General features: G+C 33.8%; 1 protein-coding gene and 1 long non-coding RNA gene across 2 annotated transcripts; both read left to right on the forward strand.

The window, feature by feature from the left end:
- Positions 1-9195: 9195 nt before the first annotated feature.
- On the forward strand, positions 9196-9973 carry LOC145795474 (uncharacterized). The gene is made up of 2 exons (XR_014336470.1): positions 9196-9458; positions 9626-9973. It is a non-coding gene; the product is annotated as an uncharacterized LOC145795474 (long non-coding RNA).
- A 6888-nt stretch (positions 9974-16861) lies between these two features.
- On the forward strand, positions 16862-20120 carry LOC114309227 (uncharacterized). Its single transcript, XM_082879943.1, has 6 exons — positions 16862-17263; positions 17470-17540; positions 17624-17717; positions 18432-19419; positions 19585-19655; positions 19837-20120. Exons 1-4 carry the CDS (start codon positions 17195-17197, stop codon positions 18657-18659), a joined length of 462 nt encoding a protein of 153 aa, XP_082736069.1. The 5' UTR covers positions 16862-17194; the 3' UTR covers positions 18660-19419; positions 19585-19655; positions 19837-20120.
- Positions 20121-21357: the final 1237 nt, after the last annotated feature.

A 21357-nucleotide genomic window follows, 5' to 3' on the forward strand; every position in this document is an offset into this window, starting at 1 on the left:
AAATTTGTGATGCTTCTACAATACAAAGTAAAGTGGTAAATTAATTGCATTTGATATTACGAAAATTAAAATTTCATATTAATTGAGATACACATAATACTACACACACCTTGAGGTTAGATAGTAAAAATAAATCTGAATGGAAAATGTAATGATAAATTGATTTGTATAAAAAATTTGGAATATATAGAGAAATGTTTTTATTGTTTAAAAGTCAAATTTTAAAAGGGTAACAGTCATATTCAACATCTAATACCAATTAATACTAATTTTTTTAGATAGGTGAGAATCAATACTGATTTTAAACTTCTTTCAAATTTTTTTTATTGTCTTCTCATCAATCAAATACAAAAGAAACTCAATTATTAGGTAACGATATTAAAATTTTGAAATATCATTTCTAAATCTAAAGTTGAACACTGTACATGCAGTGAGTAAAGGTATACGCACATTGATGTGATCAGTATTTACTAAGGGACACTTTGGGAAGAAAATAAAAAAGCTAATTTTTTGACTTTTTAATTTTTTTAATCAAAAATTTTTTTTACCAACTTATCAAAACACTATTAAGTGATTATCATAAATAATTAGATAATTTGAGTGGAAATGATTTATTATTCTACAAATTGCTAAAAATGGAACCCCAAAAAAAAAAAAAAAAAAAAAAAAAGTCCTCACCTAAAATTAGTTGATAGAGGCAAATCAAAATGAAAACTATAATGATAAACTATTTTATATAAAAAATTTGAAACCAAAGTCTCATATATAGAGAGAAAAAATTTAACCCTTAAAAATTTCAAATGTTAAAAAGGCATCTAATTCCATTTTATACTAATTTCAAACAACAAAAAATCAAACTTCTCAATAATGTTTCCTTCTAATTAACAAAAATTAGAAAATACTATATAATATATTAGATCATTTCTAACCCAGACTCAAATCTTTTATCAAATTTTAATTTGATGAAAAATTAGTGAAACGGTGTTCCAATCATTTTACCAAATTAATATTAAATGAAAGGAACTCTACTTTTTTTTGTCAAATAAAGGGAACGTTTAACCGTTCATCAAATCTCGCAAGTGACCATTGGTGAACGACTACATAGATGACCGGTTGAACAACCAAGTGAACAACCAGATTGGAGAAAATTTGAAGAAATCTTACACTAGGTCGGACAATTGCCCCAGACATCCACTCGGTCGACTAATTATTCGATAAAAATTAAAAATTTAGCGTTAAAACATTTGGTATTAAATGAAACTTTTAACTGAAATCTATATTTAAATTTGATGAAAAAAAAAAAGAAATAAACATTAAAAATGCTCTTCGACAACAAAATTGATGTGTATGATTTATTTTTTTATTAAGTTTTTTAAATTTTAAGATTTAGGGTTTATTTTATGTTGTTTTTTTTAATAACTTTTTAATTTCATGTGCCCCCAAAGGGCCCTAACCAGTCGCTTCACTCAGTGACTCTGCTGCGAAAATGATGGTCTTATCCTGCGCTTACTCTGCCTATCCTGCTTACTCTGCTTATCCTACGCACGCTGTCAGTATCAGAGCTCATAGAGGCTTTTCTCCAGAGCAGTCGACCTCTCCAGTCTCCGTTTCTCTTACCCGTCATCATCGTCATCATCACCATGATCATCCATTTGTCCCAGAGGTTATGCTAAACCCAAGCACTTCAGTTATTTCTCAAAACCCTAAACTAATCCTCTGTTTGGATGCCAAGAAAATGAACGAACGAATTGAAGAGGGTTTCCTCTCAAGTTCTGATGAAACTCTGAATGAGCCCGTAATTTGATTTAGGAATTGTTGAAAATGTCTATATTTTGAAGTTTTCATAAGAGAAAACTAGCATTTTTCTTGTTAATAATAAAACTTTGTGTTTCTGTGGTTATAGTGCTCTTGTAATTTGATGTAGGAATATTGCTGAAAAGTCCATATTTTTAAGTTTTTCTAAGAGAAAGATCCCATGTAAAGATAATTAATTTGAAAAAAATGTGCCAGTTGAATGATGAATACGTGAATTCTTTGGAAATGTTACTAGATTTACTTTACAATGTATATTAGCCAATGCATTACTTGCATTCATATGACCTAGATGAACTTTAATTGAGTCTAATTGTGCCAAGGTATTGGCGATCGTGAATTCTAGGCTTGTTAAGTGAGCCTACTTAGTAAGCTTGGCTTGTTGAGAAATACTACCGGCGTTGTCATCATCTTGTATGTGTACTAAAATCCAAACTGTAAATTAAAGTATAAAAAAATGCAGCGGATAAAATATTTAGATCATACCTTTAGATGATAGAACCTCGTGGATAAATCACGTATTTCCAGAATCTGATAAACCAACCCAGCAGTGAAGTGATATTACAGAATGAATATCACCCACACAAATCACAGTATAAATGACTTGATCGTTGTTCTTTGGGAGAGAGTCAGTATATGGGTAAAACTCAGATCATACGTTGTTTCTCTCTTAATCACCCATAACCCATATACCAGATATATAATATGTTATTATTATCTATTCATATCAGTAATGGAGATAATATCTGTGTCCTGAGTAGTTATCCTAAATAGGTTTGAATTCAATTTCAAAACCTATTTAGATAAGATTCAAATTCAAATTCAAATGGTCATGCCACATGGGCGCCCATTACTAACATCTCCCACTCGCACATGAGTTGGCATGACACTGCCACATCTCTATCTCAATCTCCTAAAAATAAACAATCTCATACTAGCCACTGCACCGTGCGACTGCTGAGAACACCTGCATGTGGGAGCTCTATACTAGAAACTCAAAATGAGCCAGCATAGAGACATCAACCCAAAAAGAACAGAAATAGTGTCTCATATACCCCAGACCCATCTAATTACACCGGTCCAAAAAAAACATCTCTAATCCCTCAAAAAGAGCATGTTTGACCCTCTCAATTCTTGCAATATATTCACACTCAATTCGCTTTTCATACAGAGCGATGTGAGTTGCCGGCAGTGAATATACAACGGTGGTGTAATACTAGATGATCTTCCCTTTGCCCTCATGTCATTTAGTTTAGGATTGACCGTTTTCCCAGTGATGTCCCTTAAGGCCGAATCATACATGACCGCAGACAACATACCAAAGTAGCAGAACATTAACCCCTTACCTTATGACATAGTCAAAAGTCACAAAAGGGTACATAAATAAAAGTCATATCAATAATGACACGTAAGACTCACACGGTGAGGAAGCAGGGATCCATTCTCTCACCTCATTACTCGGTCGCCAAGCACATATAGTATGAATACATGCTATGGTGGAGTAACTCTTTCATAAAGAGTGACGTCATACTCGATACACCGTACAGATATTAGTCTAGTCGCTTTCTAGCGCCTAACCCGAATTCTCTATTTGCTCGCCTTCTAGGCGCCAAATGAGATCTCGCATCTGGCTAATCATAACAGGCACAACATGGAAAGTGGGTACTAACATCCATGTTTGGTCCTTAACACGACCTCATCTTGGTTGTAACCAAGGCGACATGCATAGTGGATTATTTAAGCCTCTCTTGGCTCTAAATAAAAATATCACTAGTCTCATCCTTGCTCGCTCCCAAGCGCCAAGGGCGATTGCTCGTGTGAGTGAGCCAATCTTGCCTGCTGACATCACCATCTGCTAATCATTATGACACAAACCATAATAGTGTCAACATCCCATCATCTCAAAATAAGTGATCGATTTAAAAAAAAACACAGCTTGCGCAATTATAGATTCCAAACATAAGCCTTATCAGCACCTCTTGCGATAAGTATATACAACGGAATCCACCATGTGCGCCTCACATGAAGTAATTTAAGATCACTACCTCTTGCGCAATAACCTCTCTAAAGATATTTTGGTGACCAATTTGCGTTCATTCTTAGTGCGCCCAACTAGCACAGATGCGCCCAACTAGCGCATTGAATCTTACAATGAGCAAATTAATATACTACTAGTAAAGCATTTTATCCACAGTCTAATGAGCAAGGTCAATGTCTAAACAACTCAGTTGACCATTTACCAAAGATAACACTTATCATGCCGAATACGCCCACATAGCGTACTTTAGGCTCCCACAACAAAGAAAAGATCAAGGAATATAGGTCATCTGTTTCTTCCAAAGACAATCCGAGGATTCACTTAGTAGCTAAGGCTCTGGCTTTTACCGATAGGTAAGTCAATGGGTTTGCAATTTTGCATCTAGAATCATTCTAGGATATTCCTTATGTAAGTCATCGAAGACAAACCGAGAATTTTCCTAAAACAATCCCTAAGGATCATACATCCGAGCATATAAATTATATCACCCATGTCCATCATATCTAAAATAGAGGACTGCCCACCCTAGGTGGCGACAACCTTATAAATTCCTGGCTCATAATGACTAAGTAAGGAAAAAACTTCTTTTGGACCATTGATCATGCCTCAGTGGTCTTCATCGATCATCGTTGGCCTATCATGGCTTGACGAAATCTAAGAACCACTGTTTGGATAACTGCTTTAGGCTGTAAAAGATTTATTAGAACTAGCAACCTTTTTGCGCTCCTAACTTTTCACCATAAAAGCAGAAGGTAAATCCCTACGGATCTATTTATCCAATTCTCTAACGAGAAATCGGGTCACAATGTTCACAAATCAATGTTCCGAACTTATGTCAACCATAGCCTAAGTCGAAATAACCTCACTCTCCAGGAGGAAGTCTTCTCACGGTCTACACTTTCCTCAATGGTGCGACTTTTTGGTATCTAGCGAGCCTTATGCCTCAACAATGACTATCCAAATTACGCATAACTTTATAACAGTTTTGCGTCATAATGAAAAATCAACCAAATTATAAAAAAGGTTAATCCTCAAAGACTTTGTCTTAAACCGCGCAACATTAATCCACTTTCTTAAAACAAGGGACTAGAGCCTTTGGCATTATCCTAGGCTCTTTATCATCTTGCGGAGAAATCATGAATGTTTCCTTCTCAATCACTCAGTGATGATGTGGAAAATTTTCACATTTGCTACCACACAACTAAGAATGTAGAGTATTCTTCTCTAATGGAGTAATCTATTAGTAGGCACATCGCTCCCACTGTCCCTAGGATATTGGAGATTTCTTTCCATTCTCAACTAGGCTACATAAAAGCGCTATGCTTAGAATTCTCTATCTTATAGAGTTCCAAAACTCTATTCACATCACCTTTACTAAGAAAACTTTATGTGACTTAGTTACACTACCACAAAGCTGCTTACCTATATGCACATTACCCGGAAGGTTTGCATGACCGCATACAATAATGCGCTACACGACCTTTTGTGTTTACAAGACAGCATACAATAATGCGTTATAGATCCCTAGGTCTTAACTTCACAATCTTATGAGAAGTAACATAAAGATAAGCTGCTTAACGGTTACAGATCGCCCATAGATGGCTCTCCACTAACCTATTACTCAAAATTGGAGTGTAAAATCTGATATGGAGGGCTCTTAGTTAGGGATATAGGCAACAAACTAGTGCAATTTCCAATTGGGAAACATTTTGCGCCATTATCCACCTAACATTAACAATATTTAATTCCTTATCTCTACTACACCATTGTGTTGTTGAGTACTAGGAATAATCAATTTTCTAAGCATCCATCTCTCTTCATAGAGTTTTCTAAAAATAACTCAAATAGATACTCGCCACCTTGGTCAAAACTAAAAGCATGAATGCTGTTATCTAATTGATCTCAACCTCATATGTGCAATGTCAAAAATCATCTCAAAACTTTTGACGTATGGGAGATCAAATAGTCTTGACTCAGATGCGTATCGTGATCTATAAATGTGTCGAGATTGAGGCTTAGCTATCATACCCTTACACATATCTAGTCACAAACATCATAGTGGACTAAATGTGCCAAAACAAATGACCTTCTACGGCTTTTCTACTTACTTGTGCGCACCCATGCGAACAAAGTTACACATTCACATGAGAGCAGGATGTCATAAGCGAGTGGGCCCGAGAAGGCCTACTCAAACCATCGTGTCATCATCTCATTAATGTGATTAAGTATAATAAGCCACTGATTCATGACCAATGTCATAAACTAATTCCAATCATCTTAATGTGTGAGTTCTCGAAGACAAGTTTTAAAGGTTTAGGCCCAACTAGGTAATGACTCACGACTAAGTCATATTCACTAGATCATAAAAGGATGTCATGGAGATATCAACTGCGCCTAAGTCGCAAATTTAACTAGTAAGTGCTAATCCCCTTCACCTTCAATTCAATTTTATTCTCCATACACTTTAATACATCTAGTTGAAAGATGACGATACTCCTCTTGCCATATCTATTTCTCGCTTCATAGTTACTTGCAATTAATTCTACTATCCACAAGAAGGAGAGAATAAGCTATCACCTATGGCAGCTCCTGAAGTAACTTAAGCGCGAATGAGGCTAAAGAGTCTAATTTCAATATAATGCTCTCACAAGCGATGCGTCAAATTCTTAGAGTCATAACAACCTTGTCGGCCTTGACCTTTTCATTACTATGTTGCAACGTTTGCGCTTAGTGGTAAACGTTATTTAAAACGTTAGCCTAGTAAAGGAATCACACAAAGAAGCACCTCATCCATGTCTCACACTCAAGTGTGGAAACAGTAAGTGTCCAGACTTAGACAAGTTGGCAATGCTAATAGATTTTGCAGCCACTAAGCGCTAATCTTTTCACTTAGTGTTAATAGATTTTGCAGCTTCTAAGCGCTAATCTTTTAACTTCACGTGATATTTCAACGCACACTATTATAGTGCACGGAATTTTTGCTCCATCCACTCCCAATAATTGGGTAGAGAGCAAAACACTGCTCAAACTGGCTACTCGTCTTACATTTAATGACTAATTTATTTAAGCTCACATTTCTTGGATGACGTGACTCTTAAATGTTACTTCATCCAATGATGTAACATTATTTACAAGTCAAATCACAAAGTCAATCCGCGCAGCTCAATAGTTAAGATCATATACAGATCTATTGAGGGCTTACTAATTTCATAACTCCAAAACTCGCCAACCAAAACTACGTAGCATGCCGCTAACCATAGCGCACACATTAGTTTTTATTATGCCAAACAAGGCAACAAAACCACGGCAACTTTGAGTCATGTTTCCTTACTTTGGCCCAATTAAGGTTTGACCTAAAGTCTCCAAGACTTTTGCTCATCTAAAGAATGTGATTAGTTTGTTCACATTTGAACATCTCTACTAAGTCTAGGTCAACCAAATTAACTTCCATAAGCTAAATCAATTTAGAGAGAAATTCGCATTAGGATTAATTTGATTAGCATAATATAATTTTGCCGCAAAAATCTAAATTAAATAGTGACAATATTACACAAGTCGCAAGATCGAAAATCCGCTATGCTCGTAATCATCTCTTGCGCCACAAGTGACAATTATCCAAAATTTAGTTTAATTTATGTGCAAAATATTGGTTTTCGGGAGTTAATCTACAAAGATTTCTCTCAACCGAATAACCTTCCACTGATTATGGCATATACAAAGCATGATAAATTCCATACAATAGTATCTTAATGTAAATTTACAAATAACTCATGCTATATTTATTTAATAATAGAATTCTAATAAATAAATAAATAATCATGCTCCTCTAATTACAACATATTACAAACCCAAAAAATATGCTGTATTTAATATTTAAATTATGCCATAACAGAAAGTATATCATACTGAAATTTTCTGGAATTTTCTAGTATTTTCTAGAATTTTAAATAACTAATAAACACACATAAAATCAGAAATAAATATTTCAGAATCTGATAAAATGCTATAACTATACCAGTAAATAGTAAACTACATCAATAGTCTACAATAAAAAATTCAGCCCCAGAAAGTTAATCATGCAACACTAGATGCATTTTAAAGCAAAAATAATGCATTATTATTTCAGGAAAAATATTTTTATTTTCATAAAATTTTCAAAATTTTACAGAAGATATAAAATTTAATTCTGAGTCTAACGGTACCAACCATGCTTAAAACAAAGCTATAACGAATAAATTATGGCCAATTAACGCAATTCAGAATTAAAAACAAACAAACAGAGCCTTAGAGCCAAGCCAGCACGGAAAAAACGGCACGGCTCGGCTCAGCTCGCCGCCGCTCAGCGCAACTCGGCGCGAGTCGGCTCAACGAGGCGCGGCGCATGGTGCGCGCGTGGCTACGCACGTGGCGCGGCTCGAAGCGGCGCGGCTAACGCGCGCGTGTGGAAGGAAGGGGATAGCTCGCGCGTGGGAAGCGCGCCTAGCGCGTCTCAGCGCGTGAAAGCGCGTGGTGGTGCATGGCGCTGCTGGGCGGCGTCGTACAGCGCGTGAATCACACGCGCCGCCTTCCCGGGTGTTTTCTGGTCCGATTTTTGTACAGTCGGACTCTATTTTTCACAATAAAAACATTTATGGCATTAAAAATGACATTTAAACAACATAAAAAATGAGGTATATCACTCTCTCAATCTAATGGAGTTAAAATGCAAAAAAAAACCGTGCACTTCATCTTCCTCCTCCATTAATATTCATGCATATATCATGTATATATATTTATATAAAAAATATACACATATTTTAATGCATAAAAATAAGCACGAAAATACCCATATTTATAGCTCTGATAACAATGTAAATCAAAGTATAAAATAATGCAGCGGATAAAATATTTAGATCATACCTTTAGATGATAGAACCTCGTAGGTAAATCACGTGCTTCCAGAATCTAATAAACCAACCCAGCAGTGAAGTGATATTACAGAATGAATATCACCCACACAAATCACAGTGCAAATGACTTGATCGTTGTTCTTTGGGAGAGAGTCAGTATATGGGTAAAACTCAAATCATACGTTGTTTCTCTCTTAATCACCCATAACCCATATACCCGATATATAATATGTTATTATTATCTATCCATATCAGTAATGGAGATAATACCCGATATATAATATGTTATTATTATCTATCCATATCAGTAATGGAGATAATTTCTGTATCCTGAGTGGCTATCTTAAATAGGTTTGAATTCAATTTCAAAACCTATTTGGATAAGATTCAAATTCAAATTCAAATTCAAATGGTCATGCCACATGGGCGCCCATTACTAACACAAACAAATGACAGTTGTTAAACAATGATCTTGGTTCTGTGTGCTCAAGAATCACGCATGTGCTGGACTAGTCGCGTCAAATTTGTATATAAAATAATTTAGAAATAGAACTTTCTTTGTTTTCAATTGTCTAAATCCTAATCTTCACAATCATGTGTGTGTCAGCACTTTGGTGGTTCCACAGGCTATGGACACCAAGGATGCGGGAGGACGTGAAGCCCTTGACCAAGCTTTTGTAGAAATTGTCAGTGCTGAATCTGCAATAGTTCGTTCACAGGTTCGCCTCGTACTAATATATGTTTCTGTAATTCTATGGGGGCATGTATAAGCTGTTTAATATATTTTGCTCCTTCACCATCAGTTTTTCTCTGGTACCCATGATATCCAAATGTGCATTGTTTGCTTTTCTTGATAATCCATCTCACCATAAGGCCATTGAACCAGTCATTGAGTCTCGATCAAAGACAAGGCTTCAGCTTCGGCCTCAGCCGCAGATTAGAAGACCTGCTGAAGTTGTCATAGATAATTGACATGCTCAAACACAACACTTGTGGTGGTTAGACGGTTGGGTAGTTTGTTATGTTAACTAAACCATAGTTAGCCTACATACTTGGTTAAGTCAGGTAGTTAGATCAGTATTAGAAATATGATTGTATTGATTGTATTTTACATATTGAAAAGATGAACTCCAGTTTCTCTTTATTTCTTAGGCCAGGGCATGAGGTGAGCTATCATTTTTATGCCGTTGCTTGTCATTGTCATTGTCAATTGAGAATCCTTAATTTGATTCTAGAATATGATTTATACTGGTTTAATTTTCAGCTTTGCGCAGTTGTTTGTTGCTTGTCATTGTCATTGTCAATTTGTTTAATGTATACCTCTGGATCGGGTTGGTTTGGTGTTGGCTCATCTTGTTCAGTCTAACATCCATGCTATTCTTAGCAATGCGACGTGCACTTTTCTTTACACTTACATGTGTGCGTAAATTTTTCGGGCTATATTATAGAAAGAGAAGTGCCCCTCTTTTTTGGATCAATCTTTTGTCATTTTACATATAATATTTATAGAGCAACCCAAAGTATGAGAATCTGGCTAAAATAGGTCAAGTATGCAATCTTACCTTCATGTTTTAGGAGAACTTGATCAAAGCATGACAGATAGATAGAAAACAACCATCTTAGACATCTCTTTTCCCTTATCCTTGTTATGTTCTTTCCTGTTCTTCTTTTTCTTCTTTATTTTGGGACATGCAAAAAAGCTAGTTTTGGTTAAAAGAGTAAAAAAAATTATTAAGTTTTTTGTCATCAACTAGAAAGTCCAAATGTCATATCAACTTTTTTACACACAAAAAATAGCTTTTTTTAGCAACTCTTTAAACTTACTTAGTGGGCCTTTGAGGTTTTGTTTTTTTCACTTTTTTAAGAGCTTAAAAAAAAGGTAACATGTTTGAAAAGTTGTTGAACAAGCTAATTTTTTGTGTGAAAAAAGTTGATGTAACATTTGACTTTTTTAGCTAACAATAAACAATTTGGTGTTTTTGATTTTTTTAGCTCTTTTATTCGAAAATTTACCTTTTTTTGTAGTGTTCACGAATGACTAGTATGGAGAAAAATGCTCCTCTCTAAGTCTGACTTAAAATATCTCATAGAACTTCGGCAAAAAAATTAAGAATGTTGGTTACTAGTAATAAATTTTTTCTTCCCAAAACACACTATCTAAAAATTTATCATACTAGTCCAAAAATAAATTGTTGATCAATAAGAATGAAAAGTATGGGTCTACATAGGCCACTATTGCCCCAATAATTTTTCCACTTTCAGAAAAAGCAAAAATTGAGGTAAATTCCAACAACTAGTTACTCAAAACATTTATTTCAAATAATTTTTTAATAAGATTGTATAACATGAGCTTTATACTAATTTCAAACGACAGAAAACAATGAATCTTCTTATTGATTTCTCTTTCTAATTAACAAAAGTTGAAAAACACTATAGCATGACTACTAAGGAACTAAATTATTGGATAACAACAAGCACAGGAAAATGTTGAGATTCTGGACAGGAATGTCTAAAGGCTTTAAAAGGTTTTCAAATTTTCTTTCTCATCTTCTTAGCAACCAAACACTAAGGAACTCAATTATTTGACAATAACAAAGAGAAGGAAGATGTTCAAGTTTTGGAAAGGAATGTTTGGAGGTGTCCAAATTTTCCTTCTCGTTTTCTTAGCAACCAAACACAAAACAAACTCAACTATTAGACAACAACAAAGAGAAGGAAAATGTTCAAATTCTAGAATGAATATTTGGATGTTCTGAAGGTTTTCAAATTTTCTTTCTCGTTTTCTCAACAATCAAACAGAGCCATTTAAGATGATTCAAAGACCTACTATCCCAAGTTTTGGATGAAATCGATGAATGTTTGGCAGTTGCAATCTTTGACCTGTACATGCCGCAGCCAACGCAAACACATGCCATGCAACCCCCAAATTTGGAAGATGTAGGGCAACCCTGACATGCCTTGCTGCTTGGTCGTTTCTTTTCATTTTCACAAGTTATGTTGCAATAAGGACAAGCAATCACCTTCAGTCCTAAACAAGACAACAATTCTAAGTACGACAACTACGTTTGATAGAAGTAGCTAACAACTACAACAACAAATTACAAGTCTAAGCAAATATACCTTCCTTTTCCATTTTTTCACTTGTAGTGAATTTTTTTAATTGTCTAATTTTTTTTCCTTTTTAAGTATATAGACCTTAGATTTTTTTATTTTATTTTGTTCACCAGTAAAGACTTCGGTATTGATCCTAAGGTTCCCCATTTAAGTCTTAGCCTTCTAGGCGTCAGCACTATTGACTATAGCATGACATGTTTTCTAGGCTTGGGTAAACTATACCCAATATTTGGAGTAGTATGGGTGTAAATCACCACTGTTGTGCGAATTCATGACTTAGATAAAGAGTTTGGTTTTGGTAATATAAAATTATTGCGTATTTTGATCTTCACCAATTACGAAGAGCCACCTCTGCAAATGTGGGCTCGAGGTGGCTCGAGCTCCCACATTTGCTGGTATCCATCTCCTTAAGAAACAACAAATGTGGGAGCTCAAGTCTACATTTGGTTTACAAAAATCTTACTCATAGGATTTTTTTTTTTGGTGACAAAAATTGATTTTACTTAATTTTAGTTAAACAAAACACGATCTTTTCCCATCTTCAGTATTTCTTTTTAAAAAAATTGTGCAAAAATTCACTTTTTAAGTTTCTTTAGACTAAATGATTTTGAAATTAAAACAATTAGTTTTTTTTGTTAAGTGTGCCGTTACTCCACAAAAAAAAAATGATTTTTTTTATAGTTTTAGTAAAAAACAATAAAAGTTGACACAATATTAAAAGAAATTACCAAGGTAAAGCCAAAAGACAAAAAAAAATGGGATTATATCATATTAGAGAGATTAGGGGAGAAAGAATTTTACTCTCTATAAAGACTTTAAGCAAATGTCTAGCTCCCTAAGACAAAAGCTTCGTGGTATGTACGACACTCCTCCATCGTCTGGAGGTAGAAACGTCGCTCTTTTCCACTACAGCACCAACGCACGAACTCGCCACGATGAACAGCTTGACGAGGCCGGAGGAAGCCTTCAACCTCTCCAGGATTATGTCTGTAGTAATACTTGAGCAAAGGTGTGTTAATCAACGGAACCCTCTTTCCATCTTCTTTGATAACACAAATTTGGCTTTTCCAGTTGTTTTTCTTTTCCTCCTTTCATTGTGCATCAAGTATGAACGAGGGGACAACTTGTATAGACGCCAAGATAAATTTGCTCATCATTTTCAAGCATAGAGAGGAAAAAGAGTACCACTATATATCACTTGTTACTAGTCATTAACTCTATTTAATTTATCATTTCTTCATTGATTATTTCCAAAGATGCAACCAATCATTAAAACCCATATACATGGTGATATAAGAAGGTAACAAAAAAATAGATGATACATAGCATTTCCCATAGAGATACTACATAGGCCCCGTTTGGTGTAGCTGTTAAAATAGATTATAGATTATAGCTTAACAGATTATAAATTATGACTTTAATCAGAAACTGTTAATCTGTTTGGTGTAGCTGTTGGATTATAGATTTAAGTTGCTAAATAGTGTTTGTTAAATAAGCTGTGAAGTAGCTTTTTCAATTAATTTTTATTTTTTATTATTCACTACTTGTTTATATTTCTCATAAAAAATAATAATAATATTCTATAGTCCATTTGGGTCTTTTTCTATTTAAAAAAAAAAAAAAAAATTAAGAGTATAACTGTAAATTAACATGTCCACAGCAGAAGCTGATAATCAGAAATAAGGGGTAAGCAGCTTCTCAGAATCAGTTTTTTTGACGTAAAATAAGTTGTTAGAATCAGAAGCTGTTTGAAATAAGTTTAACCAAACAGTCCAAAATAACTTTTCGAAAGCCAGAAGCCATAAGTTGGCTCAAAAAAGTCCAAACAAACACCACCATAGAAAATCAGTACATAATGATGTGACCATTAGTCACTATAGTATAATTTAAGAGAAGTGTCACTCTAGTCCCTTTAGTTTAAATTTGAATAATTTGAATCCTACACTTTCAATTTTATTGTAATGTGGTAACTTTGTCATGCGGCATTAACATTGGGAAAAAAAAAAAATCACATGCAAAATTAGTGGGACCAAGTTGAATTCAAAATCACGTTCAAAATTAGTGAGACCAAGTTTTCAAAAATACCAAGCATATCATTTTCAATTTAGTTAACAAGCAAATTCAAGTTAGTATGAATAACCAATTAGGTTAAAATCCAGTTACTCCTCACTAGGATATGGGCTAGAGTCTTGCTTGTAGCAAACTCTCTATATTACAATCTCTAATGTACCAAAGAGTAGCATGCATTTTGTATGTAACTACATCTCTCTCCATTTCATTCATAAAATAATGATATGTATTGCATGATTAACAGTTATAGAAGATACACGTCAAGAAATTTATATTTTAAATTTAAAAATGTTATTTTAAAAATTATAATCACGTTGTAGTTTCAAGTTATAAATTTTAAATTTTAATGATGAGCTACAACTTTATGAATGAAATAAAATCATTTATTCCATCTTTGAAATGGGAAGTTGAATACTTAACCAAACATGAGAAGAAAGTTCTATTTAAATGTTGTTTAATGTGAAAAAAGGCCATAAAAGATGGATTTACTTCTAGTTATAAAATCACCAATTTAAATAACTGGATATATATCTTGTGTTACTAATTTGAACAAACAAAGACTAAACATGGTTGATCTTAAGCTTGGAAAGAGATAAAAGCAAAATATGAGAGAGAGAGAGAGAGAGAGAGAGAGAGATCACTTGCCTTTTTGACAATCAGGAACACAATCATAGTTAATTTCAAGTTTTCCATCAACAAAAATCTTAAGCTTCCCAGATTGCTCGCCATGGTCTTTACTTTTCAATAAACAATTAACTTCAACAAAATTTGCCCCCATTTCAACCTCACTTATGTCTCTCAATTCTTTATCTCTAAACATGGTCGTACCGTCACCAAATACGCCAATATCCATTTCTCTTTTGCAGCTGTGCAATCACAAAGTAATATTAATAACAACAAATTGTTTGAGACTAGAAAAAATAAGTAAAACTCACATCAATGTCAAGTGAATTAGATAAGATACAAATACAAAAATAGAATCCGGATCATAAAGAGAAATCTTTTATGTCTTACAAACATACTCAAATATACTCATTAAAGAAAAATCAAAATGCACGAACTTTATTTAAACCAAAAATAGTAAAATAAAAACTAAAAAGATACGAAACAAATGTAAAAAGATTTAGGATTCGTAGCACATTTCAAAGGAACAAGATACGTGACAATAATAGAAAATAAAAAAATTTAAGTATACACAAATGCTCTAATTTGTTGTAGTATCAACACAAAGCAAAGTGGCAAATTAATTATATTTAATATTATGAAAAAAAAATAAGAAATACACATCAACTGAGACATTCATAATACTACACTCACCTTAAGGTTAGATGGTGATAAATTGAATGAAAAATGTAGTGATAAATTGTTTTGTATAAAAATTTTAGAATGAAAGTCTTAGAATATATAGAGCAAAATTTTGACCGTTGGAAATTCAAATTTCAAAATATCAATGGTTATATTCAACGGTTATACCAATTAATACTAATTTCAAAAACTGGAAAACAAAAACATCTCATTATTGTTTCTTTCAAATTAACAAAAGTTGAAAAACACAATTATTACACAATAAGAAAGAGAAGGAAAATATTCAAGTTTTGAAATTGAATGTTTAGAGGCTTTGAAAAGCTTTCAAATATGTTTTATTGCCTTCTTAGAAACCAAATACAAAAGGAACTTTATTATTAGACAACAACATTAATTTTGAAATTTAATTTTCAAGTCTAAGCATAACACTACATATGCAATGAGCAAATGTGCACGTGCATTGTACGTGATTAGCATTTTCAAAGTGATTGTCTTGTATAATTAAATAATTTGAGTAGAACAAATTAATTGTATTTGATATTATAAAAAAGAATAAGAAATAAATATCAACCGAGACATACGTAATACTATACTCACCTTAGGTTAGATGGTGGAGATAAGTCTGAACGGAAAATAAAATGCTAAATTGTTTTGTATAAAAATGTTAGAAGAAAAGTCTCAGAATATATAGAGAAAAATTTTGATCGTTAGAAATTCAAATTTCAAAAGGACAACAGTCATGTTCAACGACTATACCAATTAATACTAATTTCAAACAATGAAAAATGAAACTTCTCATTAATATTGTTTTGTAATTAACAAAAGTTGGGAAACACTATTATTACACAACAAGAAAGACAACGAAAATGTTTGAGTTCTAGAAGTGAATATTTGGAAACTTTGAAAAGCTTTCAAATTGCCTTTTATTTTTTTCTCAACAACCAAATACAAAAAGAACTCAATTATTATTATTATTTTTTGATGGGGGGCATGAAACCCAAACAAGAGAAATTCAATTAGACAATAATATTAAAATTTTGAAATTTACTTTTTAAGTCTAAGTTGAAACTAAATATGCAATGAACAAAGTTGCATGTGTATTGTCTGTGATCAATATATTTAGTCTTAAAAAATTGCTTCAACTAGATTGTTAGAGTTTAAAAATGCTCATCTTAAAGTTAGATGGTAGAGATAAATTTAAATGAAAAATATTTTTATTTTTAATTTCACTTACCTTCTTAACAGTCAAGAATACAGTAACAATTAATCTCAAGTTTTCCTTCAACAAAAATCTTAAACTTCCCAGCTTGCTCTCCATAGTCTTAACTTTTCAGTACACACTTCAATAAAATATGGCCCTATTTCAATCTCACTTATGTCTCTTAATTCTTCATTCCTAAACATGGTTGCACGTCACCATGTACGATCGTATTTATTTCTCTTCGCAACGCTAAGCCCACAAAATAATACTAATAACAACAAATGCTTTCAAATTACAAAAAATAACCAAGTAAAACTTATGTTAGCGTCAAGTAAAATAGGTAAGATATAAATGCCCAAAAAAAAAAAAAGAAGGATTCTGGAAAGAAAAGAAACCTTTTATATCTCACAAACATATTCAAATATACTCATTATAATTCTCATTATCAATATGAACTGGAACACTTGATCTGACTACTAGAAGGGTACCGGTTAGTAAGGTGTACTTGAAAAGACTTGATTGTATGACAAGTATTTATGCACATTTTTATTTTTCTTGCCCCTTGATGAATATATAAGAGCAGTTACTCAATATAGTAATCAATGTCATGTGGAAAATGGTTCCATTTTTTGAAAGCCATTTCATTTACGTGCAACACCATCTTTAGCTCTGTTGGACAACATTGTACCTTCTATATCTTATGATTTAAAGCTTCCTTTTTATGGGTATAACTCACATATATGTTGTTCTATTGGCTCTATCCAAATGAAGAATGGGAAAGAGTTTCTTCTTACAGATACTGTTGGATTTATTCAAAAGTTGCCAACTACACTGGTAAGCTCTGTTACATCTTCAAGTTGTTTATGTGACAATCATTGCTGCTAATAATTTATATCACACGAACTCCTTGTATCTTTCCTTTCTTTTTTGTTTCAAACTAACTATTGAAGAAGAGGTTCCAGTAAATGTAAACTTACTTGAAGCTCAAGAAATCATGGCATTCTTCTTTGTTCTCCCCTAATCAGTGCTTTTTGCTGTAGGTTGCTGCCTTTAGGGCAACCTTGGAGGAAATTTCTGAGTCATCCCTTCTGGTGCACGTGGTGGATATTAGGTATAACTTGGTGAATTAGTGAAGAGGATTTATCTCTGCTTGACAAACACTATTTTCTCATAACATATTGTTATCAAGTTCAGCCATCCACTACCAGAGCAACAGATTGATGCTGTGGACAAGGTTCTAAGTGAACTGGATGTGGCATCAATTCCAAAGTTGATGGTGTGGAACAAGGTGAGATATTTGTTCATTTGGTTATGAAAGTAGTTTACTGCAACACTTGATCTCTCTCTCTCTCTCTCTCTCTCTCTCATGTATAAGCATAAATATGCCTTTTGACTAAATCAATGGATTGCAGAGTTCCCATGAGCTGTCTCTTGACCTTTTGTTTTCTTTTTCAATTTATTGAATCATATTGAGTGAATAATTGTGTGGACCTTTTATTCACTCATCGGTCCGTCTCTTGCTCTCTCTCACTCTAAAAAAAAAAAGAGAGAGAGGAAAGAATCAAAGATAAACTGGCCAAGTTTGTGAAGTGCATCCTTCACATACTTGAAAGTGGAGATGCAAAATGAGTGTTTTATCTGCATATTCATGATTGTCAAACTAAAGATTTCTGTCCCTAAACCCTTTGTTTGTGTGTGTGTGTCTTTATTTCATTTATCAAATTTAAATTGAGTGATAGGTTGGCACTTGAAGCATTTATTGAGTGGCACAGTAGACTTAAACCGTTTTGTCCAGACTTGGGAAGGATGTTTTGCCTTTGTTACTCTGACTAGTTTTCTACAAAACTGATCTTTTTTCAAGTCTGAGATGCTTATCTGGAATGTGAAGCTTGTTGATGTTGACCATTCATTATTTTGTTAGTGACGAGTGCTTGATTATGGCCATAGCATCTCTTGTGTTATAGGGAAGCCACAAGATTACTTATACATTTATTCACAACAGATTGATAAAGCCAGTGATCCTCTGAAAATCAAATTGGAAGCAGAGAAAAGACAAGACACAATATGCATCTCTGCCATAAATGGTGATGGATTAGATGAATTCTGCAGTGCAGTTCAGGAAAAACTTAAGGTAGTTGATGTCAATTTTTTCAGTGTCCTTCAGAATAGTTGTTTCTGTTGGTTTGTCTTTGACATGTGTTGTGTTGTATGGAAACTCTGTAAATCATGAAATTGATGCAGGATTCATTCTAGTGATTGGCAAAACTGTATTTGCAATGCACATGTATTGCTTTTGGTATATGCTTTACTATAGCTCTGTTTTTTTTAGTGCAGTTATCTATATACTTTGTGGTCCTTTGCTATTAGGCTGCTATTATAGCCAGAACAACTATGGCTTTTGCTCAAGCAGAGTACAATTGCTAATTGTGTTAAACAACTGTACTCTGCTTCGGCAACAGCCACTATTGTTCGTGCAATTGGGCTGCCCTATTGCAAACTTGGTGACACTTATTTTCATTTTTTTAGTTAGAATTCTCATGCCTAGTTAACGTGAACACACAACTACAAAAGATTATATAGAAATCAACGTTGGTTGCCTTTGCATCCATTCTTAACAGTGTTCTTGTAATTTGTTATCTGAGACCATCAGCTATCAGTTTATAGCCATGGACTTATAGCTCTGCTCAAACATTGAATGGTAGCTTGGTAGGATGGATTCTTTGGATTTCTCCTTTGGTTCACATAGTTTTAACATTTTTGCATTACTTTTATTGTCTTCCAAACATTTCATTATTTGTGCATTTGGAATTAGCTTGATGGTCAAAAGCACAATTTGGTATGTTATTGATGTTTAGAAAGAACTAAATATTGATTATATATGATTTGATTAAAATTCATGTATATTGTGTAGGTCTCAATGTGGAGAAAGTGCAGTATAAGAGAAATTAAGGCCACTATGGAGGCATTACTTCAGTAACACCGATGGCCTGGTAACAATAAGTTTTTCTAGTCAATATTGCTGATATCTTCTCTAGTTATCAATTTTTTTACGTTATTAAATCGCTGTCCCTACTTTATGAACTGTCTACATGCTTTAGCCGGATTTATGCCTTTTAATATTTGATTTGTGGTGGTGGCTTTTTCTCAATGGCTAGGTGGTATAACATTAACTTGTGCTTATCTTGTGATGGGTTCTCATGGCAAAAAAGTTAGATACGAAGGCAAGGTTAGTAGTTGAACTCTTCATATTGCTAGTGTTCTTCAAATTTTAACAAATAAAAGGAGATTTATTTCATATTGCACTTATTGTCATCAAGGCATTGTGTTATGTGGCACGTTTTGTGGCAGTATCATGTACACTCCATTCTATGATTTCTGATTAGTTTCCAAAATGGTTAACCTTGCAGGTTGATGTGACTTTGCAAGATGGCCAAACATTTACTGGTACTGTGATATATGCTAATTTACATACTGATATTGCTATTGTGAAGATCAATTTTAGAACTCCTTTCCCAGCAGCAAAACATGTATCTTCACATGGCCATGGGTTGTCCCCTAGGTTTTGTGCTTCAAGTTTTTTCATTTTTTTAATATACGTGATCACAGTTAAATTTTTTTTTATTAATTTCTTTTTATGTACTTTTGAACATTCAACTTTTATTTGTGAAATATATGACGTTATAGCATTCAATGTGGTTGTAATTCAAAAGATAGTATATAATATGTATTACATTCTTTAAATGCGTACAAAAATAATATTAATTATTCTTCAAATAAATCGAACCCTTTTTTAATCTCACGCATTAATTGTGATGAGAAATGCATATAACATGTGATTTTCTCATTATTAATTACGCTTAAAATATGTGCTCTAAATGTTTATTATCACTGATTTTATTAGTTATACATCACACACAAAAAGTGTGATCTAAATATTTATTATCACACGTAAAAAGTGTGATGAAATCATCTTTTAATGATACTCAAAATGTGGTTTCAATTTTTAATCACTCTCTCAAAGATCACACTTTGACAAAATTTAAAACGTAATTAAATAATATACATCACACATAAAAAGTGTGATCTATTTATGATTTTGTAGTAGTGAAAGAGAAAGAAAATGTTTAAATTCTAGAAAGAATATTTGAAGGTTCTGAAGGTTTTCAAATTTTCTTTCTCATTTTCTTAACAACCAAACAGAGTCATTTAAGATGATTTCAAGACCTACCGTATGAAACCTGTTAACATATAATATACACACTATAGTGCAGTAGCTGTAAAGGGCAAACACGTTAACATATAATATACACACTTTAGTGCAGTAGCTGTAAAGGGCAAACACCCACTACCACACACTTTCACTTTTATATGCTTTCGGTGCTCCATTATCTCTTTCTCCTCTCTATAAAGAGAGAGAGAGCTCATTCTTTTGTAAATACACAAATACAATAATAGACATTGTATATATCAATCTCTCATTTCAGTCTCTCTCTTTTCTCTCTCTCTCTTTACCAATCTTTCATGGTATCAGAGCACAGTAATACAATTCTAGCATTTTTCAATTTTGGTGCTTAGTCCCGTACACAGTGGAACTACACCAAACAGCTCGGAATCTCCTTACGATTCCAACGGCACCAAGCCCGTCACCAGAAACACTCTCACGCGCAGCCCTTTTGCTCGGCGCGTCTCTGCTTCCGTTGCCATGCTCACACGCGCCTTCCACTCTGCCCTTTTGTGCGCCGCACCTGCTACCGTGCACCCGCGTGCGCCATTCGTCTACCGTGAGCCGCGCGTGCGCCGTTCCGCTATTGTGCACCCGCGTGCGCCATTCTGCTACTATACGTCGCACGCCCTCTCTGCTACCGTGCGCCGCACGCCCTCTTTGCTAACGTGCGCCGCTGACATCATTTTCCATCCTGCTGACATCA

Source organism: Camellia sinensis, chromosome 7 (assembly GCF_055761805.1).
Source record: "Camellia sinensis isolate YWXY chromosome 7, ASM5576180v1, whole genome shotgun sequence".
Classification (NCBI taxonomy): domain Eukaryota; kingdom Viridiplantae; phylum Streptophyta; class Magnoliopsida; order Ericales; family Theaceae; genus Camellia; species Camellia sinensis.

Bases quoted from the DNA above. Each gene is read 5' to 3' on its own strand.
- LOC114309227 (XM_082879943.1), top strand. From the start codon at position 17,195: ATGAAGAATGGGAAAGAGTTTCTTCTTACAGATACTGTTGGATTTATT. The intron at 17,541-17,623 runs GTATAACTTGGT...TATCAAGTTCAG, and splicing joins GTGCACGTGGTGGATATTAG to CCATCCACTACCAGAGCAAC. The intron at 17,718-18,431 runs GTGAGATATTTG...TATTCACAACAG, and splicing joins AGTTGATGGTGTGGAACAAG to ATTGATAAAGCCAGTGATCC.